Here is a 27,445-nt window from a genome sequence, read left to right on the forward strand (position 1 = left end):
TTTCGCAATGCACTGTATGTATACACTATATATGAATAGTGTTTATAATAAGTGTATAGGTGTGTGTTTGAGTGTGTGTGTATTAGGGGTGTAACGATTCATCGATACACATCGATTAATCGATATAAGGCTCTACGATTTATTGGCATCGATGCTAAACGTAAACATCGATTTATATCGCCGTGTTTGACCTCGGACATTAGACGCGACTTTATTTTGAAATCCAGTTCATTGTTGCTTGCTTCCTCTTTCCGGGAGCAGTGAGCGGCGTGTTGTGTTGTGAGCAGAGCAGGCACGTGAAAGGGGAGTCGACAACTACTACGCGGCTCCTGGGCTGGTGCTATGGCTAGTGTCCAAAAAGACGAGGAAATTCCCTCCCCTTTAGGCTTCAAGTCATTCTTTGGAAGCACTTTGGATTCCAAAGAAAAGATGACTCAACGAGTCAACGGACAAGACACGTGCAGTTTGTAAATCCTGCCATGCGGTGATCAAATATTCAGGGACCACAAATCTCGCCGCACATTTAAAGAAAAAACACGACATCAAAGTTCAGTGATAAAATAAGCACTTTGTATACTACAATACTCTTGTAATTTCCTAAATAAAGAGTTTGCAGTACCTTGTTGATTTTGCGTATGAATTGTTATAAATCAGGATATTGTTCTATATTTTTTATTTAAAAAAAAATATATATATGTATCGATCGTAGAGCACTATATCGTGATGTATCGTGAATGAATCACAGCAGGGTTTAAGATATCGGCAAATATCGTATCGCGGTTCTTTGTATCGATATGATATCGTATCGTGACAAAACCCGCGATTTACACCCCTAGTGTGTATACATATACATGCACGCACGCACGCACGCACACATATATATATATATATATATATATACACGTATGTATGTATGTGTGTGTGTATGTATGTATATATATATATATATACGTAAGTCAACGCGCAACTTCTGACGAGGCAAACTTAAAGGAGCGCAACTGTTAATCAAACGGCATGCACACGAAGCAAACCGCGATCGGACAAACGGCACAACAGTGAACAGTAGTAACAATGAAATGTACATATATACTCACTTTGTGTCAGACGCACACGATCACAGCAACATACTCAGTCGATACCAGCAACCTTTAACTTACCGCTGCGCACAAGTGAATGGGTATAATGTCTAGACCCCGAATGTAAGACGACCCCCACTTTATCAGTCTTATTTCAATGCAAAAAACATTGTCTTATATTCGGGCCAATATGGTAATGATGATTGCAGTTGTTGACATGTATGGAAAGTTTACTGCCTATTGACACACTAATTACACAGTATCAGGAATAGCTGGTTCCGTATTTTGTTTGAAGGGCACGTCAACACGACAAGGGAATTGGGAATTGAACCTGAATTGCTCGGTTGAAGCTACTGTGCCAAGCAAGTCGTTTGATTTTGTTATCTGTGATTTATTATGAACAGGGTTGCATCTTTGAGAGACCTGGTCAGTAGGAAGTACCTCCACTTGAAAAAAAACCCTCTACTTAGTGGCGAGGGAAACCAGGCTAAAGATGTTCTCTTCTTATTCAACGGAATGGAAAAGATGAAACTTGACTTCCGAATTGGATCCACAGAGCTTTGCAGTGACCCAAATGAGCCGCTGCCCGCTGGTGCAGTGGTGGTCAACCTTCTCCGCAAGTACCTTCTCCCTGAGGTAAAACAGCCAAGATGAAACTTAAATTAACTAAAATTTTGACCTTCAGCTTCTGTGGAATTTTGTTTCTATTTTCAAATGTAAAGACTAATTCACATTGAGTGATTAAATGTGACTAAATTGTTTGTTGCCTGTAAGCAAACCTTCGCCTCATGTTACTAATGCGAGTTTTATCACGGGACTACTATACATGCCAAACTTGAATTTGCTTCATTCACACCACACACAGCTGTGAACAAGTAACATGAAAATATTTGCCAGATACACCATCTTCCTGGCTCACCCTTCTCTAGGCCTGCTAATTTTTCTGTACATTCACAAAAAGCGACAGGAATTTTATTGCCCATTGTTCTGCTCAACATCTCCAGGAATTTTTGTGTGATTCAGTATATCATTAACGCTTGGGACACAATGTCACATGGTACAGCGTCAAGTAAATTTGTGACTCAAGTTTAAATTTGAGTGAAAAGGAGATTTTTTTCCCTGTCTGACCAACTTGCATCGCGTTAAACGCATATTTCTCATTTCCCAGTTCGAATTCGCATTGCATTAAATTTCTATGTCATGTCATGCAAAGAGTCTCAGGTGAAAATGCACCATCAGAAAATATGCAGTCAGCAAGTGTTTACTCTAAAAAGTGTGCATTTGAGTTAAACTTACAATGTGCGTAAAGGCTTGTGTTTTTGAACAGTATTTGAAGTAAAACTAAATGTTTATGATAATTGCTAGAAGTAATGGTGTTATCAAGAATCATTTCAATAAATTATTTAAATATAAGTACCGTATTTTTTGGACTAAAAGTCGCTCCGGAATATAGGTCGCATTTGCCATATAATATACAATAACGTGAAAAAAAACATATGTCGCTCTGGAGTATAAGTCGCATTTTGGGGGAAATTTATTCGACAAAATCCAACACCAAGAACAGACATGAACGAGCAAAAACAGGCTAAACGATATGTATGCTAACGTGACATAAACACAAACGAAGAGCTAAGAACGGGCCTGACGTAACATTCAGAGTTATTCAAATAACTATTACATAAATAACACGTTTATAAAACCATCTGTGTCACTCCAATTCATCAAATCCATCGATCGTCCTTTATGTAAACAATGCCGGCTGGGTGCGCGCCGCTGACGGCAGTTGCACTTCAAAATATTCCACAGGCCCATATAACGATATAAAAATTATGTATCAAATAACTATTATATAAGCAATAATATTATCAAACCATCTGTGTCACTCCAAATCATTAAATCCATCAATCGTCCTTTATGTCAACAATGCCATACGCCGACGGCGCTTGCACTTCAAAATATTCCACAGGCCCATATAACGATATACAGTGGAGCCTCGGTTTTCGAACACAATCCGTTCCAGAAGGCTGTTCGAGAAGTGAATCGTTCGAATTCCGCATCATATTTTCCCATTACAAATAATGGGAAAAAAATTAATCCGTTCCAAGCCAAAAAAACCCGCCTTTTTTAAGCATTTTTTCATTTGCGCATTTTTGTCCAATCGCGCAACTGCAGCGCACCGCCAAACGCATAACCGTAGCGCGTCGCCGATCGCGCAACTGCACCGCACTGGTCGCATTATTGTGACAGAGCCGTCGCTGAAATTTAGAAAATATTTTTAAAGTCCTGCAGTACTTTCCAAAATTTAAGTGGACATCAGTGCGCAGGGAGCTTAATTTTGTCCGATCGCGCAACTGCAGCACACCGCCGAATGCGCAACCGTTGCGCGCCGCCGACCGCGCAACTGCACCGCGCTGGTCGCATTATTGTGACAGAGCGGTCGCTATAATTTAGAAAATATTTTTAAAGTCCTAATGTACTTTCCAAAATTTAAGTGGACCTCAGTGCGCAGGGAGCTTAATTTGGTCCGATCGCGCAACCGCAGCGCGCCGGTCGCTCAGTGTCGCATTGCTTTAGGAGCGTCTTTGTGTTTTAGGATGGCTTTACTGCTCCCACCGAGGCTCCACTGTATAAAATGTATACTATTATGTAATAGTTATTTGATATATAATTTATACAATAAATTATATATCAAATAACTATTACATAAGCAATAATATTATCAAACCATCTGTGTCACTCCAAATCATTAAATCGATCAAATTCCTCGTCCTGTGTCAACAACGCCGCGCGTGCGCCCTGACGTCAGCCTCGTCGTTATTCCACAGATCTAGTACCGTATTTTCCGCCCTAAAAGGTGCACCGGATTATAAGGCGCACCTTCAATGAACGGCCCATTTTAAAACTTTGTCCATATATAAGGCGCACCGGATTATAAGGCGCATAAAATAGAATCTATACTGCAACAAACTGAGGTTGACTAGGGTTGCGGTATGCATCCACTAGCCAATAACCAACGAGCCCTCTGTAAACAATCGCGTTTCTCAAACGATCTCCTATAAAATGATCGGAACTGACTAAAGTTCGATCTAACGCATTGGTACTACTTACCTATGTTTCCCTTCCATATCGATCCGTAGATTTACTCGAAACATTAACAGAGCAGCCTATTTTCACATGAAATAGCCTGGTACGTATAGCAGCTATCGTTATAGCATTAGCCATCCGCAAAGTCCCACGAGCCTCAGCTCGCAATCTCCCATGAGCCTCAGCAAAGTGTAAACAATCGCGTTTCTCAAACGATCTCCTATAAAATGATCGGAACTGACTAAAGTTCGATCTAACGCATTGGTACTACTTACCTATGTTTCCCTTCCATATCGATCCGTAGATTTACTCGAAACATTAACAGAGCAGCCTATTTTGACATGAAATAGCCTGTTACGTATAGCAGCTATCGTTATAGCATTAGCCATCCGCAAAGTCCCATGAGCCTCAGCTCGCAATCTCCCATGAGCCTCAGCAAAGTGTAAACAATCGCGTTTCTCAAACGATCTCCTATAAAATGATCGGAACTGACTAAAGTTCGATCTAACGCATTGGTACTACTTACCTATGTTTCCCTTCCATATCGATCCGTAGATTTACTCGAAACATTAACAGAGCAGCCTATTTTCACATGAAATAGCCTGGTACGTATAGCAGCTATCGTTATAGCATTAGCCATCCGCAAAGTCCCACGAGCCTCAGCTCGCAATCTCCCATGAGCCTCAGCAAAGTGTAAACAATCGCGTTTCTCAAACGATCTCCTATAAAATGATCGGAACTGACTAAAGTTCGATCTAACGCATTGGTACTACTTACCTATGTTTCCCTTCCATATCGATCCGTCGATTTACTCGAAACATTAACAGAGCAGCCTATTTTGACATGAAATAGCCTGGTACGTATAGTAGCTATCGTTATAGCATTAGCCATCCGCAAAGTCCCACGAGCCTCAGCTCGCAATCTCCCATGAGCCTCAGCAAAGTGTAAACAATCGCGTTTCTCAAACGATCTCCTATAAAATGATCGGAACTGACTAAAGTTCGATCTAACGCATTGGTACTACTTACCTATGTTTCCCTTCCATATCGATCCGTAGATTTACTCGAAACATTAACAGAGCAGCCTATTTTGACATGAAATAACCTGGTACGTATAGCAGCTATCGTTATAGCATTAGCCATCCGCAAAGTCCCATGAGCCTCAGCTCGCAATCTCCCATGAGCCTCAGCAAAGTGTAAACAATCGCGTTTCTCAAACGATCTCCTATAAAATGATCGGAACTGACTAAAGTTCGATCTAACACATTGGTACTGCTTACCTATGTTTCCCTTCCATATCAATCCGTAAATTTACTCGAAACATTAACGGAGCAGCCTATTTTGAAATGAAATAGCCTCGCGGGTACAACAGCTATTCGTTGACGCCCCCTGACTACAGTTGCTGTAATGTTGGGAAGCGATGCGACCTTGTAATTTACTAGTCGTACTAAAACGTACTGAAACATTTTGGCAGAGCACTGTGTACAACCAGTATGGATCAACAAATTCATCAATTGATCCATATATAAGGCGCACCGGACTATAAGGCGCACTGTCGACTTTTGATAAAAATGTAGGTTTTTAGGTGCGCCTTATAGGGCGGAAAATACGGTATATAACTATATTGTAGCGTTAACAAAGTACAAGGAATGACGTGGGTTTGGTAAACTGCTCTTTATTTAACAAAACAAGAGTTCAACGAGCCAACAACTACTGAACTGTAACGATAAAAACATATACAAGTTGCTACACGAAATAAAATATATCAAATAACTATAACCTAAATAGTTCACCGCGACACGGCCCCAAGCACCGGCGTCGACTTCCAGGCGTGTGGCGGTCCAGTGACAGGAAGAGATCATGCAATCATTACAAGTTGGATCTCTTTTTAAATGCGTAATATGCGTATATCAGAGTTATTATTACTAGCAATAGCAGTATTGCCCATGGCGGTTGTAAAAGGTTCTAATGTTTGATCTTCTGTTTCTCAGGCGAATGTTTTAGTGACTACCAGACTGTCTGCCTTGGATCGCATCCCTCCGAAATATGTGAGTCGCTATGCACAGATTTGTGGCTTCAACGACCCAAACCGTCAGCGTGCCTACTTCACCAGCCGCCTCCTACAGCAGAGTGGGGAAATTGTGCCGGCACGAGACGCTCAGGCTCTTATAGAGCTACTTTACCTCAACCTCCAGAGGGAAAGCCAGCTGGCCGCAGCCTGCTTCTTGCCTTCTTACTGCTGGCTCACGTGCGCCACTTTGCACTTCCTGCATTTCACTGACGCCACTGCACCCATCCGCACGCTGACTGGCATATACACAAGTTTCCTCAGGCTCAACTTTGGTGGGGAGGTGCTGGGCAAAGCTACTGCGGCAAGTGGACCCAGTCAGGATCTACAAAGTTCTTTGATGTTGTATGTTGTCCGCACAGTTGGCAAACTGGCCTATGAAGGCGTTACTTACAAACGCACCTCATTCTCAGAGGAGGAGCTGGAGCAGTGGATCGGAGGAAAGACCAAGACGGATGAGGAGTTACGTCAGCTGGCTGTTTTCAGAACTGATGTGCTCGACTTTTTTCTGGCTCCCTGTGTTGAAAGCTGCAAGCATTTACCCACAGAGCTCTGTGAGCATGATGAGAGGCGTTATGTATTTGCTGTTCCAGCCATGCAGGAGTACCTGGCAGCACTTTACGTGGTTCTAGGGGAGAATAAATCAGCGCTGGAGAAGCTGACCAAACAGGTGTCTGTAGCCATCGGTCAGGCAACTGAAGACGTTAGTGCCATTGTCAATATATTTTCTAAGTTCATCCCACTCAGAATCTTTGCAGTCTTCAACTTACTCAAGCTTTTTCCAAAGCTTTATGACAAAATTAGTACTCGAAACAAGGGCAACATTGCGAGGACAATGGCTGCTGAGCTCTTCCGCAAGGAAGATAGCTACAATGAGGACGTTCTGGATCAGGTAGAGCAAAGCCTCTTGGGAGTACATGGTCCACCTTCAAAACAACAGAGTGAGAGTCAGCCTTTTGAACTTTACCCCATCTTCATGGGTGGACTCTTGCATTATGGCAACCGAGTCCTCCTTCAGCAACTTGGGTGCAGCATCCAGAGTGCCACTGTGGCTCAGATCACACGAGCTCTTCGGAAATACCTTGTAAGAGGTAATGTTTCCTACAGTTTTAGCTTGTGTGATGAAATTTCATTGGATAAATACATTTATAGCAATGTCATGTGTGCAAAACAGTACAGTAGCCTAATATTTGTGTGTATAATGTGTTTTCTTCTGCTGGCACAAATTCCTTTGGGACCAATCATGTTTTGAAGGCTATATCTGTGAATTCATTCACTAGTGATTTCCCCCAAAAAATGTCAGCCTGTGAAATGACTGAGTAGAACAAAATTTTGCAAATTGGATTATGGGTTCAGGATAAATTGATGTTTTTGTGGAGGGGAAAAAATGCCTTTTGGGTTAATGTTCCAACAATTGAATGCTTGGTGAAAAATACCATAAAATACACTACCGTACAAAGGTTTGTGGTCACCCAGACAATTGAATGTTTTCCATGACAACTAATGATTGCACAAGGGTTTTCAAGAGTTTTCTAATCATCCTTTGACATTCTAACACAATTGGCAAACACAATGGATCATTAGAACACAGGAGGGATGGTTGCTGGAAATGGACCTTTATACACCTTTGTAGATATTGCATTAAAAATCAGACATTTGCAGCTGTAATAGTCATTTAGTACATTAACAATGTGTATGAGTGTACAACAGATTAGTTTAACGTTATCCTCATTAAAAAAATAGCGATTTAATTTTAAAAATAAGGATATTTCTAAGTGACCCCAATCTTATGAACGGTAGTGTATGTTAAAACAGTATAATTTCATTATTTCTCAACGTATCTCCTCATCTCTTTGGTTTTGTCTGCAACTCAGGGAACCCTTTTTCCGATAAACTGACAAGTTAGCTAAAAAATGTCCTTCAATAATAGTAAAAAGCCTGCATGGGCTGAAACCGAAACTACTTGGATTTTTCAAACGACGTCATTTGCGCTAAAAATGCAATGGAGCGCAGATGGAACATTATTTTGTGAAAGAGCAGGGTGAGCATTACATTCGGTCATGTAATTTATGGTAGTTATAATTTTTTTTCTGAATTTATTTGGAATGGAGCATTTTAATTTAAATTTGTAATTTAAAGTCCATATTCCATGTCTATCCATCCATTCATCCAGCCATCTTTCAAACCGCTTGTCAGTTCTGTAGTTGTCAGTCCTGAAGTTTAGAATGGCTTTCTAAATAATGTGTTCTTTTCCCCATGAAATGCAAAACGTAATAAATTCAGGTTTCCATTAGTTATCTGTAAAATCCTATTGCAGTCATATTCAGTCAGCTCACACGACAGCCCAGGAATAAATATTTTACACTTTTCTGTTAAATTACCCGTAAACGTTATCCATAATATTTGGTGCAACTTATCTATATGACCTCATAAAAAGATGGACTGTGAGGAATAACGTGATACAAAACCCAAACCAGCTAAACTAGAAAACATGATATTTGTCTCAGTTTTGGTCTACCTATGACAATGGCACTGAGGAATGTGACTTAGTATTTAGTTGTTGTTGATATTTTTTTTTAATGCTAGAAATCAACAAGCCACAACCACCAGAGGAGTTGATGGATCTGTTGGTCCTTCTGTACGAGTTTCAAAATCCCAGACTAACTGCAGAGGTCCTGGCCTCAATTAGAAGCATTCGCCTCCACAACATACGCATGACCTCACTCAAATGCTTTGTGTTGAGTTCCGTGCTCTCTTGCGCCCCACCAAGGTAAGCCAGAGATTGTGGTTTTATTTTAAGATATTAAATCTTCCTTCCCAACTATTCCAACTCAAAACATTGAGTTGGGACAAGTTTGTCATCAACCAATAATCTGGGCGGCCATCTTAAGTAAGCACAGTTTTCATCACTGAACTTGTGAAAATTAGTCATTACAAGTTTATGCCCCACTTGTGTAGAATTTTGTAAAGTTGTCATAGTGAAATAAAAAAAAAAAACTTCATTTGCCTTTATTTTCGTACAAAGCTAACGTATTTTGACGGTAGTGGACTACTGTATTCCAGGCTTTTTTTGCATTTGTGTTTCAGTCCAAGAATTTCTCTCCATTTAGGGTCAGATGGAATGAATACTGAGTTTTAAAAGAAATACCATTGGTATCTTGTTGTAGTTATCAACTGGAAGAGTTGGACCTCTCCTCCTGTCTCCTAACCCGGGACATGCTTCACACGCTATCCCCTGCCTTTAGACACACTCGGAACCTCAAGTGAGAGCTACTCGGGAACTTTTCTATATTTCTGTTGTTTGCGGTGAAGCTCTTGATGCACTAAGATGACTGGGATTGATTGATTGATTGATTGATTGATTGATTGATTGATTTAATTCTACATAGTCACTCTAACAATTAACTAGCGTTTTTGTTCATGGTCTGTTTTGTCAGGTTAAGCTCAGTAACCCAGATGATGATCTTAAAAGAGCAATTGGCAAAGCATGATTTCAAATTCACGTGAAATGTAAATTTTAAATACCGTAATTTTCGGACTATAAGTCGCTCCGGAGTACAAGTCGCATCAGCCATAAAATGCCCAAAAATGTGAAAAAAAACATATATAAGTCGCTCCGGAGTATAAGTCGCATTTTGGGGGGCAATTTATTCGACAAAATCCAACACCAAGAACAGTCATGAACGAGCAACAACAGGCTAAACGATAGGTATGCTAACGTGACATAAACACAAACGAAGAGCTGAGAACGGCCCTGACGTAAAATTCAGAGTTATTCAAAAAACTATTACATAAATAACACGTTAATAAAACCATCTGTGTCACTCCAATTCATTAAATCCATCGATCGTCCTTTGTCAACAATGCGTGCGCGCCGCTGACGGCGCTTGCACTTCAAAATATTCCACAGGCCCATATAACGATATGTAATGTAAGATATCAAATAACTATTATACAAGCAATAGTATTATCAAGCCATCTGTGCACTCTAAATCATTAAATCCATCGATCAAATTCCTCGTCCTTCGTCAACAACGCCGCGCGTGCGCCCTGACGTCAGCCTCGTCGTTATTCCACAGATCTACTATATAACTATATTGTAGTGTTAACAAAGTTCAAGGAAAGACGTGGGTTTGGTAAACGGCTCTTTATTTAACAAAACAAACTTCCAGGCGTGTGGCGGCGTGGACTTCCAGCCACGGAAGTGGAAGAGAGCTCCATAGAATAGGACCGGGCGTGCGTAAAAGCCATGTCCGAGCCCCATCCACCGTCCCTGGACAGCCACCCGGTCGAGCGCCGGCCCCCGACTTCAATCCACGGAGGTGAAAGAGAGCTGGAGAGTAGGACCGGGCGTGGGTAAAAGCCAGAATAGTTTTTCAAACCTTGTGTGTCACTCCAAATCCTTAAATCCTTCAAACTCTTCGTCCGCCGTGTCACTTAGAAACAAAGCCGCTAATGATGCCGGTAGTACGTGGGGCCCTTCGTCATCTTCGTCATCCCGTGATCAATCTTTGTCCTTTATGTAAACAACCGCCGCGCTGCTGACGTCACTTGAAATTCAAATTACAGTAATCCCTTGCTACATCGCGGTTTCACTTTTTTTTTTTTTTTGGGAAAATTTTTGAACAAAAACACGTACAAGTCGCTCATTATAAGTCGCCCCCCCCACCCAAACTATGAAAAAAAACGCGACTTATAGTCCGAAAATTACGGTACATTTTGATAGTAACATTGGTCGCTCTTTCACCGTTAACATCAAGTTAACATTAAGTACTTCATCAAGTACTTATGAATACGAATGGAGGCCCTCACATTTACTGTTACACTGTTCGCTGTACACTGTTACATGGTGCTTAAGAGCTAGAAACTTGTGACAATGGACATAGCGCTGCTGAGGACTTAAGTAAAGACAGACCAATCCATTGTTGACATGGCTCTCTGGGCTGTGTTTGTAGTATAACAGCTTGGCTGTTTAAATTTTTGGAAAAATAACAATCCAGAACATGAGCACTATCTGGGTTACTATTTGACTTGTGATGACCCTCGCAAACCACTCAGCATGGATATGCTGTGTTGAGATTTTTTTTGCCACTGCCTGTCTCTGTTGTCCTCAGTCTGCAGTTTAATAGCCTTGGCCCAGACTCCTGCATCTTCCTGCGAGATCTGCTACTGGACTCCAAAAGTTGTGTTAGAGTGCTACAGTAAGACAACGTTTGAACACATTTTTTTGTTCCTTAAAGTGTACCTGCGGTGGTCAAAGGGAAATATCTCTCTCTATATATTTTATCAAGGAAAACTGCATCCAAACACATTTTTGGTTACATTTTATATTAATGTTTGCAAATATTATATTTGTGTACATATGTGCATATTTTATATGTTCAACAAACATAATTCCACTGTGTGTTTTTATGTACCATTGCTAGCATCTCTAAAACCAAAATAAGGGTAATAGCACGTTAATATGGTGACTATGACTTAGTCATGCAACAGACACCACTGAACAAATATAAAGTTGATGAAAATATATACTAACTCACCAAAACACCAAATTAAGCGCCACTTGCCACATATTGTGCAGAGCTGGCTCTGTGCATGGTCTGTCTCTTATGGGTTTAATATTAGCGTCACACGTCCAAGAAAATTGCTGTAGCAACTTCGAGATTCAAGAGTTTTTATTCGCCATGTTTGAGCGTGCCAAACAAGGAATTTGACTTCGGTAAAACACACCCTCTGTTCAACATATAGGTGACTAACAACACTCAGGACACTTGCGTCAAGAGATAAACCTTTAGAACAGGGGTCTCCAAACTACGGCCCGCGGGCCAACTGCGCAGCAAATTCTGAAAACATAATTGAATATGGCCCGCACAAGAAGCTTGAGCTCAACTCTGTTGCACTTCTCCGTTTCCACACTAGATGGAGCCCGCCACACAAAGCATTTGACGTCCCATTAGCCCCCCCCCACCCCCCCCCGAGAAGAGAAGCGAACGCGCAGCGTTTGACGTCCCATTAGCGAGAGAAGAGAGGCGAACGCGCAGCGTTTGACGTCCCATTAGCGAGAGAAGAGAAGCGAACGCGCAGCGTTTGACGTCCCATTAGCACCCCCCCCCCCCCCCCCGAGAAGAGAAGCGAAAAAAATTATTGGCCCCCGGGCCCCTTCACGTTAATAAATCTGGCCCTCCTTGCAAAAAGTTTGGAGACCCCTGCTTTAGAAGATCACGGTTAGTGAGTACTGACATAGCAATAACTACAAGCCAGTTCATTAGAAGACTGAGTTTTTCAGCAGCATAGACAGCATGTTTCCATTTTTCTGCCTGTTTGTGTTTCTGAATATGGCCTTATTATGGTGGACTGTTTTCTCTACTACATAGTGCTATTTGTACCATTTTTATATGCATACTATGTGTGCAATGCTTGTCAGTGGTAAGTGTGATGAGAACAAGTGGTACAGAAAATGGATTGGTGGATAAAGTAAATGAAGTAATCAATAAGGAAGTTAGCTTCCGATTATGTTAACTCTTGGATCCAGTGCTGGTTATTTCTATGGTACAGTATTGAGTTTTGACAGATGTAAAATTGGTTTTATATTCAAGATCACACTGGGCCACAATCTGCCACTTTGACATCAGTCTTATTTGTCCCCATGACCATGAATTAAATAGCATAAATGTCTCCCTGTCTGCACTTTACAGACTGTGTGATAACCCACTGCTAGACTCTGGAGCCTGCCTTCTTCTGGAGGCCCTTCCAGAGAACCAGTCCCTGAGGAATCTATCCCTGATGCACACCGGGCTAGGGGACCAAGGGGCCATCGAGCTGGCTGAAAGACTTCAGCAGCACTCTGGACTCCAGGAGCTCAATGTTGCCTACAACAACATCGGTGACAATGCAGCTCTGGCCCTTGTGGATGTGTGCAGGGAACATCCCAGCATTCACACTGTGCAGTAAGCGACTGTCTGACAGTGGTGTATCATTCCACTGTTAATTCAAACAATAGTAACATACACCCTTAAAATCTCTAGGTGAAAAATTGGAAAGCTACTGGGTCAATTTGAGCCAACTTTGATTTGTCTTTGAAAAAAAAAAATAATAATAATTTGTTGGATCAAAATGACCCAGCTTCGTGGGTCGGTCCAATTTTTAACCCAACATGTTAAGGCTATACTGTACCATTATCATTATATAGCATCACACTGCTCATATTTGCAATAATTTGGGAAAATGTCTGTATTTTGGACAGTTTTATTTATTCTCTTTTTATGAAAGTACACTTTTACAATTGCTGGGTTGAAAATTAGACCAAGCCAAGAAGTTGGGTCAATTTGACTCAACTTTGGGTTTGTCTTGCAAAAGAAAAAAAAATACTCAATTTGTTGCTTTGTTTTGTACAAAAAGTTTTTTTTGTGCAAAACAACCCAGAAAGTTGGGCAACTTTCAAATGGACCCAACTTGACCCAACTTTCTAATTAACCCAATTTCCTGAGTCAGTCCAATTCTTAACCCAAATTTGGGTTGTTTTTAACACACCTTTAAAAATGCTGGGTTAAGAACAACCCAATTTGGTTTAAAAATTGGGCTGACCCAGGATGTTCAGTCAATTTGTTTTGCCCATAACAACACATTTTTTGTCCCAAACAACCCAACAAATTGGGTTCAAATTGACTGAACTTTCTGGCTCAGTCCAATTTTTAACCCAGCTGTTTTAAGGGTGCAGCATTTTTTATTGTAAACCCTGAACTGTTTTTGTAACATCCTAAAAAACAACCAGGTCAAAAATAACCCAACATGGGGCAAAAAGAAACTTCATTCATTTAATCTGAAAAGTCAGGTCAAATGAATAACCCACAAAACACTACAATTTCTTTATTGATTTATTTTATACAAAAACATTTTGAGTTTTGTACAAAACAACTCAATTTATTTTTTGCGGGAAATATGAGTTATTCATTTAAAGCCATTTTTTTGGGCTAGATAAATACCCCTAAAAGTTGGTACGGTCCATTGTTGACCCATATTGGTTTATTTTTGACCCAACTGTTTTTAGATTTTATACTAAATAAGTAAATTCACACATTGCATTGGTCAGGGAAGGTAAAAAATAAGGTTGAGTCATCTTTCTTTCCCAAAATAAGTAACACTTACTTTTTTTTTTTTTTGTTCAAACTTGTCTGTTTAGTTTGTACCTAAACCCTCTGAGTGATGTTGGCAAGCAGTCCCTGTATGTCCGAGGTATTCCCAAGAGCCTGAACGGCAGTGGGCGACGAGTCAGAGTTCTGGCCGCTGTCACTGAGGGTTCTGACCTGTCAGAGGACTGGCACCCCATTCTCAGTGTGATTCGTGAGAATGCGTCTTCCTGGGACAGGGACCGAGTGATGCAGCAGCTTAAGGTAAACTCCTTCTCCTCCTGCAGAGTCGTAATTAATTGTAATTGTACAACTTTTGACATCGGCTGTGCCCCATTGTGAGCCTTTACGTTTTCCAATCCCCATTCCACATCCAATTCCTGCTGTCGCCAACAACAGTGGTTCCCAACCTTTTTTGCTCCACGGACCGGTTACGTGTCAAATATTTTCGCGGACCGGCCTTTATATAAATAAATAATACATTTATTATAAATACGATGAAATAGAATGATACAAGTGGCATAAAAACAAGTATAAACGACAAAAATAAAACTCACCATTACGTTGAATTAGTGGGAACACTGAGCTTGTTTCTCAGAAACGAGCCGGTCCCATCTAGGCGTAATCGGAGACAATGACACCCGAAGTGGTTAAGGTTTGTCTTTTAATGCAGGATGCTTGGTCTCCATGTGCCAAAGCAGTTTTGAAGGCTTCATTGCCTCGTCAGCTAGCCTGTCGCCACATATTATGCAGAGTGGGCTTGGCGCGTCAGTCACCTGTGGCGATAAATCCATATTTTAAGTAGGACTCCAGAAAATACATTTCAAATGCAGCTTTCCTTTTCTTAGAAGTCGTAGCCTCTTCTTCTTCCGTCTTCTCATTGGGCTTTTTACCCTTTCCAAAGAAGCTTTCCAAACATCTCTGTTTCTTGCTCATTTTTGCTTGCTTCGCGGGCTCGACTGGGGTGACATGTCACGTGACCGAGACGAGCGTCTTGACCTGAACCGACGGATGTAATTGGGAGAGAATCGCCAATTTATTTATATTTTTCAAAATAAATTCTTATTTTTGCTAGCTTTGCGGGCTCGACTGGGGAAACATGTCACGTGACCAGGACGAGCGTCTTGACCATTAATTAATTGATCATCGATAAAAAAAAAATGTTTTTTTCTTCTGTGCGGCTTGGCAGCCCGGTACCAAGTGACCCACGGACCGGTACCGGTCCATGGACCGGTGGTTGGGTTGGCCTACAAAACCCACTGATAAAAATACCCATATGGCAATAAGTCATTCCTGGAATAGATGCAGCAGAGTGCAGTGTCAGTTTTACAGCATTTCCAGTCAACACAACTCAAGTTGTTACGTGACATATAATTAACAGGCAGGGGTGGCTACACTTTTTCATCTTACCTACTATTAAAACGCAAAGCATATGTATTTTTGAATGAGTATTTGATTATAAAGATAGCGTGCATATTAATGAAGGTTTGCGTGTAAAAATGCTGATTTTGAGTTCCATGTGTAATCCCTTGGCAGGTAAGATTTTAAGTATAAAGACAATAAATATAATTGAAAAAACAATTTTACAATTTAGTATTGTTTATATGAAAATATCTACGTTGGTGTGGCTGGCAAAATAGCAATAAAGCTCAAGTCAAGTCAAGTTTATTTGTATAGCCCTAAATCACAAGCAGTCTCAAAGGGCTTCACATAGACAAACAAATTGAAAATTATTCTCAAAGCAAGCTCTGTATAATTTATTATTATCTTATTCTAATGACTTCTACTGAAATGAATGAAGCACACTTGATGGCTCATACAAGTTTTGCAAAAGAATTTAGTCAAAAGGGGCGCACATCTCATCATGTTTGGACACTTTTTCCTTTTCAGTAAGTTGCATGAACCCTCGACTTGACCTCAATGCCATTGTTAGTCGTGATTGTCCCAATCTCATTAATCACCCCAGATAAATTCAGACGAAACTGTGTTGCAATTTTGGATGCATGTAAATCATAGTCATATCCTCTTGAAAAAGGTAGCACATGAATGCAGGAACTGGCTGTAATGGAAATCTAAGCTATTACAACATAGGTAGTGCAGATGTCCTGCTCTGTTGGATTTTCACTACAATATAGCTAAAGCAACAAATGTCCATTCAACATTAAAAAGAGGGTAAAGCGAGCCCAACATTGGCACTTACGTATGTGATAGAACTGTATTAAATAATAATGTCACCCTGACTACGTCACAGAAGGAAGCGATCACAAATTCCCCATTAGAAATTATTGTATGACGACTTCAACACCCTCTCCATGGCTGATTTAAAAACAAGAAATGAGCAGCCTTTCTGCGGCTAAAGTGCTGTGGCACGTCTGTCTATTTCCTTTTACCAGTACCAACATATGCAAACACGACGCGTTCCGAAAGGCTTTATGTCAACTGAATTGTTCATACGTCGTTATAGTTAATTGAAATTTGTAAGGGTTCGTTTGATTTACATTTTCCCTAAAGTCCATGTATGGGGTACTACCTCTGCCGTCTATCCGAAAATTTGTATGTATAAGCTTCCAGTGTACATTGTGTTGGATTTTGGTTCACAATTAGGAAGCGCACTATCCGTGCCTCACGGCAAAAGCCAGAGCCAATCACCTGTTATCCAATTTACTGCGTGTTCGTTGTCTTGTGCAATGTAAGGAAAAGACTGAGACACCGAAACAAAATTTAGACGTACACAGGTTGGTTGAGTTCAGTAGCAATTCTTGTTAAGAAAGCTCTGTTTTCAGGAAAGTACAATACAGCGCTGGGCCTTTCGTGCGACTATGCTCAAGAGCAGAAAGTCTCCATTCAGAAAAGGCAACGGTCAAGGTTCTTTGGTCAGCTTATATTCAGTTGCACATGCCGGTGTGGGCCGAGTTTGATGGGTGATGAGTCTTTGTGGTGGGGCAAGCTCGCAGGAGAGTTTGATTCCATGGGAGTGGGTGCTGGTTCGGTGAGAGCTGGTTCCGTGGCGTTGGGTGGTGATTATGGGCGATTCGATGTGTGTGGGGGCTGTTGTTTTCCTTTTCGTCTTTCGACCTTGGCGATCATCTTTGGCCGGGTTCTTGGCTGCCTCCCTCTGGCACCTGCTGGTTTTATCTCCAAGTGACCTTCCTGTAAACATTCTCCTCCATTCTTGCACATATACTGTCGCACCTCGTCCATTCATCATCCTTCCACTTTTGTCATTTTGTACGGACTTATGTGAAGTTTTGTGTGTGACATCATCAATTCGTTAATGTTCCCTGACTATGCAAAGTTCTTACTCACCACTTACCATGCATTTGTTTGTTTGTCACATTCTTAGTTATGATTCCGACCGTAGTTTTCATTATTAGTCAAAACATTTTCTTTCTGTCCAGAACAGTCAATAGTAATCCAAGGCTGGCGTCTAACATTAGGCAAAATACGACGTCACATCAAGCATTAATCAAAACATAAGATAGTATAATCAAGTACAAAACATTCTTAGACACCTTGGGCCGTATCCGTGAATTAGAATAACATCAGGCATGCATTAAACAGTTCCTTAAGGGTCGTTATGGTATTCAGGCAATATATCAACAAACAGTTGTTATTTCAAAGTGCACAGAAATACATATCAGATCATGAAGTTATAAAAACCTATGTCATCACCATATATAAAAATGTCTAGTTATGTCTCCTTTATTGGTTTGGTGTGCAGGTATAATTATATGCTTAAAATGTTTCTTTTATTGATTTAATATGTGAATATACTTGTCTGCTTATGTACTTTGTTCAGTGAGGTTTGATCATATCTGTTTTTGTAGCTAGGCAGGACTTTTTGTATTTCTACCCCATTCCTTCACTCCCTCTGTTGACCTCAGTTTAACTGAGGTCACCAAAACCGTTGATACCTCCAGGGTCCCTCTGTTGGCACACCATGTCCCTCTGTGGCGCCGCTTCAAGTCCCTCTGTGAGGCCGCCAATGAGTGAGGAAAATAAGCATAGATCAAATTCATACCCAGACATTTGTCAAGATGGAGAGTGGAAAGGCAATTGGCCCAGATGACATTCCAGTGGCAGCATGGAACTATCAAGGAGAGATGGCAGGGGAGATTCTTAAAAAGTGAGAAGATTCCTGAGGAAAGGTGCTGATTCCTATTTTTTATTTCAGACCACGGCCATGCGCAGAACTGCAGTAGCTAGAGAGGTGTTATGTTGATCAGGCACATCATGAAGTTATGGGAAAGAATGTTAGAAGTGGGGCTTGGAAATCTCAACTGGCCAAAATAATGGAGAGTGTGGCAGAGATGAAGATGTTGCATTCTAATTTCATAGAAGTGGTGCGGGAGGACATTTGTTGGTTGGTGTGGCAGGACAGAAAGATTTGGAAACGATTGCTCTGCTGTTGCGGCCCCTAACAGGAGCAACCGAAAGAAGAGGAAGAAAAAATGCAAGAGAAAAATACATGAACAAATAACGAAATGCATACATACATACTATATATGTACATATAGACGGACAGACATCGAACGATCGCCCACTTGGTCACTCAGTCACTTGGTCTCGGTCATTCTGTCACTCGGTCACTCAGTCAGTCAATCAATCATTCAATCAATCAACCAATCACTCACAAGTGTTAATTACCGTTTTTTTCCATGTATAATGCGCAAAATGTAACTAATTTATTGCCCTAAAATCTGGGGTGCGCATTATACATGGGTAAAAAATTTTTTTATTTTTTTTATTTTTTATTTTTTTATTTTTATTTTTTTTTGTGAAGAAAATCATGGTACAACAATTTTTGAAGAAATTCTTGTCACGGAGGGTTCTTTACAACGTCACTTTCCTCTCTTTTCATTTTAACCTAACTGATCGCGGTGGTGCCTTTCTGGGCAGTCGGAGAAATCAACGCCAACAAAAACAATACATCCAGCCTAGTTAAGAAATCACCAGAAAGATCACCATGACAATTGTGAATAATAAATAAATAATTATTATATATATTATATATATTATTATTATAATAATAAATAATTGTGATAAATAACTGGAACATCACTCAAATATTGGTGATCCCGTTGAGAGTCTCACATATTTCTTCGCTATCGAGTTTGCTACTGCATGCGCAGTGATACTGACCGGCAGAATAACATCCGGTTGTTCCCAAAGATGATCTTTTTTCGGAAATAATTTTATGTTTACGGACTTAAGTAACCCGGCCGGGTCATACCAAAGACTATAAAAATGGGACCCATTGCCTCCCTGCTTGGCACTCAGCATTAAGGGTTGGAATTTGGGGGGGTTAGATCACCAAATGATTCCCGAGCGCGGCGCCGCTGCTGCTCACTGCTCCCCTCTCCCCCAGGGGATGGATCAAAATCACACGGGGATGGGTCAAATGCAGAGGACAAATTTCACCACACCCAGACGCGTGTGTGACGATCATTGGGACTTAAAAAATAAATAAATAAATAAATAAATAAAAAAGTCAAAATTTGGGTGCGTATTATAAATGGGTACAGGCTTTTTTCCAGCATCGACATGCCATTTTTAGGGTGCGTATTATACATGGGGGCGCATTATACATGGAAAAAAACGGTAATTTGTAATAGTATTGCAAGCAGTTTAAACTCTAATGAAATATGTGAATGTCCATATCAGTTTTATCAAATTCTAATCCTACTTTACTAACATTTAATCATTCATCAATCACGTATCTTGAATCATGCTTTTCCTCCTCTGAATGTACTTCAAACCCAAACTTCACCATTTATAGGGAAAAATAAAATGTTGCATTTATTTGTTTGCATATTCATTCTTTTCTCTTTGTCTCATGTCCCAATCACGGCACTGTTTAAATGATCAATTACCGTTTTTTTCAATGTATAATGCGCAAAATGTAACTAATTTATTGTCCTAAAATCTGGGGTGCGCATTATACATGGGTACAATTTCTTTTTTTTTAATCCGGATATCATAAGGAGGCCGCCATTACAGATGCGCTTTCTTCTCTGCTGTTCACTTCAAACACGCTCCATACGAACACAATGCTCTCGCATCAGACGCTTGCTCGATCACCTGCTCGTTTGCTGTCACAATGTACCCTACACAAATCCGAAACATTTCTTCGCTATCGAGTTTGCTAGGGCATGCGCAGTGATACTGACCGGCAGAATAACATCCGGTTGTTCCCAAAGATGATCTTTTTTCTGAAATAATTTTACGTTTACGGACTTAAGTAGGAGTCAAAATTTGGGTGCGTATTATACATGGGTACAGGCTTTTTTCCAGCATCAACATGCCATTTTTAGGGTGCGTATTATACATGGGGGCGCATTATACATGGGAAGAAACGGTATTTTCAACATAATACTCCTTCAGTCTTCTTAAATTTGTTCAATTTATCAATCCCTTCCATTGTTTATCCTGCAAATGAATGTGTTATTCAAACTTTAACCTTCAAAAGCCGCTTTAAATTATCCACCTGTTCCCAATTTGTTTATAGTCTGTATGTTATTGCTCCAATTTTTTACATTTAATACTCTCCCACCCGTTTGATCTTATCTTGTGAAGGTCTATAATTTATTATAAGCTATTTTAAAATTCTCCCCTCTTGTTACCACGCTTTGGCTCCATTTCACGCTGCTTCTTCTCCTCCGTCTAGCATGTTGAAGACTTAAAAACCATCAAATCTGAAAACACTTAAAATCTCACAATTCCCCCCTTTATTTATTTATTTATTTATTTATTTTGTTTTGTTTTTTTTCCCTCACCCTTTTGACACATTCTAAAAAATTTGTCACTTTGGATAAAAAGTAAAAATAACAATGTCCCTGGTAACATCCCCATCATCAGCTGGACTTCGGTGTACCTCCAGATGCCATCCTGGCCTGGAATCACCAATTCTCAGTCCCTGAAACTCGACTGGCAGCCTCTCACATGGCTGTATGAACAAAAGCCATCACCCTCTTGTAGCTGTCCATGCAGCTCTCCTCACAATAAACATCCATAATACCCAAAAGTAAAAGTAAAATTCATAATGATACACAAAAGATAATCTACAAACGGACACATGTCAAACGTATCAAATTGAAACCTGGAGCCTGCTGAGCCGGTCCTGAAAACGATCACATTTACAAACTCATTATGAAAAGTAAGGGGTTAGTTGTTAATGTATTTTCACAGACATAACACAAAATTCTCCAAGACTGCAGTTGACACCCTGCAAAGTAAATACAAGTTCCACAAATAAAGCACAATCTGCTCCCTGGGTTGCGGTTAGAGACTGCAATACAATCAGGTAAAACATCAAAACAGACCAAGTCGCCACAAATTCCATCACATGCATTTCGTTACACTGTCAGGTAAGTCCAGAGTTGTTGTCATATACTGTCTTGGCTCAGAGTCTTGATGGTCAATGCTGGTATAGTCACGTCTGGTCACAATCTTGAAATGGGCCTTCTCCATTGAAGTCTTTTGTTGTCAATGGTGCCCCAAAGTAATCCTAAACCCAGATTTAGTGTAAAATTAGCCCTGATCATTCTTGCTTTTTCAAATCTGTATTATCTGTATATTTCTCAGGTGAGAGGAATTTTGTCCTCTGCTGTGATCACATCACCCCAACTTTGAATCACTTTAACCATTCACATTACACAAACGCCACACCACAAGCACAGACTTGATATTCATGCACCATTACAGATAAACTGTCATCCCACAACACACAAAAACATAAAATATGAAATTATGAAAGGAACCTTTCCTATTTAAAAATTTCTCTTAGGACCATGACATATCGGTACACCAAAACCAGCAGACACAGAGACAGCTTCTTCCCCCAGGCTGTTGCTCTGATGAACTCACACCACTCTTAGAGTCTCAGAGTCATTACTGTGCAATAACATCCTGCTCTCCACACCTTTTTTGAATTTGTCTACACTGTTTGTACTATGTGTCCTCTCTGCATCCATTGCAGCCTGGTCATCCTGGATAAGGGACCTTCCCATCTGTGGTCTCTTCTCAAGGTTTCTCAGTTCCCCTAGCTGGAGTTTTGAGTTCTTCCTTGCCCTCTTGGGAGTTTAAGATCAGGGGATGTTTGAGAATATTTGCCATTTTTCACATGTCCTGAGTGTTGTTAGTCACCTAAATGTTGAACAGAGGCTGTGATTTACCGAAGTCAAATTCCTTGTTTGGCACGCTCAAACATGGCGAATAAGAACTCTTGAATCTTGAATATGTGGACCCACACAGTACTCCGAATATTTCCTCATTAAAATGTTAGCCTTTTTGTGTAGAGCACCATTGATTTCTAATTATTGACCTAATTTTATCCTTAATTTAATCCCAATCATGAATGCCCCTACTTAATACTTTACTTGGTGTTCTTTTAATAAAAAGTGCTCCCTTGCAATGTCGTTTTTATTTGTTGTTTATTAACTCTAAGTGATTCAAATCTTTGACTTATACTTACACATAACCACCTTGTATAGTCTTATGTCATAACCAATCAATAATTCCTCCTAAATTTAACATCTGCAATCACAATTTAATTTTATCCAATTCAATAATGCCTGTTCTCTCTTATTCTCACTTTTTTTTATATGAGGGCTGGGCACCCTCCCCGTTGGACCAGTTTCTGCCCACAACCCTCAGATTATTCTATAATTTCAAATGTTTACCTTTAACAGTGCAAATCTGATAAACCATTGTTTAGCACCCAATTTTCATGCACCATTTTAGCCCAATTCCATCATTTATGACGAACTGGTACACAAAGACAAACATAGATAACACACACACGGGCCCGCAACATAGACACGACTCACAACATGGCAATCTTCCCAGCCGATGACAAGTGGGGGGAGGGGGGGCATCTGAAGTGCGGAGAGCCTCGCCACCACCACATCACACAATGCGACCCCCCACCTCTGTCCTAAATATGCATTTGTGCCCACCTGACCGTTTGGCCCAAACTTTAGAGCCGCACCCTTTTGAAAACAAAAATAGTTACAGTTTAACCCAGGGGTGGGCAAACCTTTTGACTCGCGGGCCGAACTGGGTTCTAAATTTGGACCGGAGGGCCGAACCAGGAGCAGATGGACGTAGTGTTTGTGTGAAGTAATATAAGCGACCTGTAAAGGTCATTGCATAAAAGATTTTGGCCTTTAGTAGGTAGTAAAGCATGGATATTCCAACAAGTTTTTTGAAAACAAATGCATTTATTAACAGCATTAAAAAAAAAAATCACTAAAAAACTGCTATCAGTGATTCTCATAAAATACGACACTATTATTATGAATAACAGTCTCCATCACTTCAGTGCCTGCAGGTCAGATTAATGAAAAATGTTTATCTTATGAGATCACATCAAACAGCAAACATTCTGACCAAATATATCATCTTGAAGAATCGGTGAAAGCATACATCCAAATAAAGTAATCAAAACGGCAACACGGTGAGGGGTATCTGAACATCAGAGCAGAGTTTTAACTCACAAACACCTGGTAACAGAGGTGAGGAAACGGGAAACACTTCCTTAAAGTAAGCCTTAAGAACTTTACAGGTTAAGATTAGTCGCAAACAGGTGGTGCATCAATGTCCTTGAGCATCCTGCATTGTTTGAAAATGAGAATGGTCGCTAGTTTTCAATCCCTGCTATGTGTACAAATCATATTCAAAATGCATTTTTTTACAACAAACTTGAGAGCCTCCCCTTCATTTTCAGTGGGAACAGTGTTGTTGGTCTCCCTTTTTTGCTAGTGCATCATAGTCTGGAGTAAAATTTGTTATGGCAATTCTTAGGAGAGATCCGTTTACCTCGATCTGTGACGGGTTGATGTGGCTGAACGTCACGTCGCGTACGTCGAGCCAAATTGGCCACTCTTTTAACATTCGGCACTCACTTCTTTTCTTCGGGCCACTCATTTTAATGGAAGGATTCCAGGGGAAGGTTTGTGGGTGGCTTTAGCGTAAAACTGTATCTGAAAGCTCAGCGAGCGAATTACAAGAATGCTGTCGTCACAGCCCACGCTCTAAATTCGGGACTGATACAAATAGAGCGCGAGTGCGCCATGTCCGTACTACTGAGTACGTACGTACACGCACTTGTGAGTGTGCACCGAGCTTTCTGACACGGCTTCCGGTAGTAAATGCGCAGGCGAGCGGTTCCCCATCTACTGGGGAAACGCAGTCATTGCAGGCAAAATGACAAAAAAAAAAGTTTAATCATACAATTAATTCAGGGTTGGCGGGCCGGATTAAACGGTCCCGTGGGCCGGATGTGGCCCGCGGGCCGTAGTTTGCCCACCCCTGGTTTAACCCCACCACACAATGGGATACAACCTTCATGCTAATTATATATTTTTCTTTTCTGACTCCAACTCAAATACCAAATCAAAAAATCAACTATTTTATACAAATCAACTTATTGTTCTCACTTCTCCAGCTGCGCCGCTGTCCCACCTGACAGCCAAGCCTGCACTTGCCCACTCAGAAGCCACCCAATTCAGCACCCGCGCAGTTTTGCACACAATCTTCACAGAGATACACTCTTAACACCGTTGCTGCCACAATATAAACAATCAAACCTATTATACACCACCATTTTTACACTTTATTTATTTATTATATATATATATATATTTTTTTCACGAGTCCCCGACCCGTATGGTGGCCTGGCCGATCCAATTGACCCCGACCTGAGGCGACAGCGCGCACAGTCCCCAAGCGTCTACTATTGAGGCCACTCTGGCTAGCCATTGGCATCCCACAAGTTCCACGAGTACCTGACCCTTATGGTGGCCTGGCCGATCCAATCGACTCCGACCTTAGGCAACAGTATAAGTCCCTAAGTGTCTACTATTGAGGCCACTCTGGTGCCCATATGCTAGTCACTGGCACCCCACAAGTTCTCCATGGTGTGAGTTTCCTTCGCTGATGAGACGAAGTCCTCACCACCTTTCTCTTTTTCTTTTCCACAAAACATCACTTTTTCACCAGTTTCCATACAAGCATAAATGTACAAACAACCACCATTCCTGAACACAGAGCTAAAATGATAATTTTTAATTTTATTCCACTTTCACTCCACAATATTGCTGAACTGGGAGATTTTTATTGAGAAAACAGGTTCCCCCTTACCTTTTGCGCCGATCGGACTGCAATATTGTTGAGCAAGAGCGGAGAAGATATAATCCTTCCTGGAGCATGTACTTTTCCTTCTGAGGAACGTCGGATGGTCACCATTTGTTGGATTTTGGTTCACAATTTAGGAAGCGCACTATCCGTGCCTCAAGGAAAAAGCCAGAGCCAATCACCTGTTATCCAATTTACTCCCTGCGTGTTCGTTGTCTTTTGCAATGTAAGGAAAAGACTGAGACATAGAAACAAAATTTAGACTTACACAGGTTGGTTGAGTTCAATCACAATTCTTGTTAAGAAAGCTCTGTTTTACAGGAAAGTACAATACAGCACTGGGCCTTTCGTGCGACCATGCTCAAGAGCAGAAAGTCTCGATTCAGAAAAGGCAACGTTCAAGATTCTTTGGTCAGTTTATATTCAGTTGCACATTCCGGTGTGGGCCGAGTTTGATGGGTGATGAGTCTTTGGGGTGGGGCAAGTTCGCAGGAGAGTTTGATTCCATGGGAGTCGGTGCTGGTTCGGTGAGAGCTGGTTCCGTGGCGTTGGGTGCTGATTATGGGTGATTCGATGTGTGTGGGGGCTGTTGTTTTCCTTTTCGTCTTTCGACCTTGGCGATCATCTTTGGCCAGGTTCTTGGCTGCCTCCCTCTGGCATCTGCTGGTTTTATCTCCAAGTGATCTTCTTGTAAACATTCTCCTCCATTCTTGCACATACTCTGTCGCACCTCGTCCATTCATCATCCTTCCACTTTTGTCATTTTGTAGGGACTTAAGTGAAGTTTTGTGTGTGACATCAATTCGTTAATGTTTCCTGACTATGCAAAGTTCTTACTCACCACTTACCATGCATTTGTTTGTTTGTCACATTCTTAGTTTAATTATGCTTCCGACCGTAGTTTTCATTATTAGTCAAAACATTTTCTTTCTGTCCAAAACATTCAATAGTAATCCAAGGCTGGCGTCTAGCATTAGGCAAAATACGACATCACATCAAGCATTAATCAAGACATAAGATATAATCAGGTACAAAACATTCTTAGACACCTTGGGCCGTATCCGTGAATTAGAATAACATCAGGCATGCATTAAACAGTTCCTTATGGGTCGTTATGCTATTCAGGCAATATATCAACAAACAGTTGTTATTTCAAAGTGCACAGAAATACATATCAGATCATGAAGTTATAAAAACCTGTCATCACCATATATAAAAATGTCTAGTTACGTATGTCTTCTTTATTGGTTTGGTGTGCAGGTATAATTATATGCTTAAAATGTTTCTTTTATTGATTTAATATGTGAATATACTTGTCTGCTTATGTACTTTATTCAATGAGGTTTGAGCATATCTGTTTTTGTAGCTAGGCAGGACTTTTTGTATTTCGACCCTATTCCTTCAATCGTCAAAAATCTTATTTTGTTCTAGCTTTATTTCGTTCTATTCAGAGTGCTTGCAGAAATCTTAAAACCATTGACTCCAGGAATCCTGAAATAAGACCTTCGTTTCAGGTCTTCAAACTAGGAGCACAGTGGCCCCTAATATTACATTTTAGGGGCGCAAGTAGAAAATTGGCGGTCAAGCGGTAAAAACTAAACTCTTTTCCCTTACCTGTGATTAAGGTCATTCAAAGCATTTTAAAATCATTCCAAAACCTTGTTCTTGAATAGTATGCATCTTCAGGAATTTTAGTTAGCTACTTTTACACAATAATGTTGTAAAGAAACATAATACTTTCAAATACAAGGAAATAGTAAAATGAAATAGAATAAATTTGGGAACTTGCCTCAAAAGGGTGTCACCACCGGTCAGCCATCTTCGACCAGAGGACTCCTCTGGTGCGCTGTGCTTTAGTCGGTGGTAAATTGGATGATTTACTTAATTAAATACTCGTAACTTGATGAATTCTTGACAGATTTACAAACAGATTGGTTTATTACAAGCCTTAGTAAC

At 40.6% G+C, this 27,445-nt stretch overlaps 1 protein-coding gene across 3 annotated transcripts in view; it reads left to right on the plus strand.

Annotated features, from left to right (window-relative positions):
* nlrx1 (NLR family member X1) overlaps positions 1–27,445 on the plus strand; it is a 34,607-nt gene that overhangs the window by 5,978 nt on the left and 1,184 nt on the right. For 2 of the 3 annotated variants that reach the window (XM_037268393.1, XM_037268394.1), the window contains 7 exons: positions 1,481–1,712; positions 6,151–7,318; positions 8,814–8,997; positions 9,395–9,490; positions 11,342–11,428; positions 12,923–13,174; positions 14,407–14,617. In XM_037268393.1, the coding sequence (XP_037124288.1) occupies positions 1,481–1,712; positions 6,151–7,318; positions 8,814–8,997; positions 9,395–9,490; positions 11,342–11,428; positions 12,923–13,174; positions 14,407–14,617 (2,230 nt within the window). The remainder of the gene's footprint in view (positions 1–1,480; positions 1,713–6,150; positions 7,319–8,813; positions 8,998–9,394; positions 9,491–11,341; positions 11,429–12,922; positions 13,175–14,406; positions 14,618–27,445) is intronic. The other variant, XM_037268395.1, reaches the window with a different exon arrangement.

This window comes from Syngnathus acus, chromosome 13, assembly GCF_901709675.1.
Source record: "Syngnathus acus chromosome 13, fSynAcu1.2, whole genome shotgun sequence".
In the NCBI taxonomy this organism is placed as follows: Eukaryota; Metazoa; Chordata; class Actinopteri; order Syngnathiformes; family Syngnathidae; genus Syngnathus; species Syngnathus acus.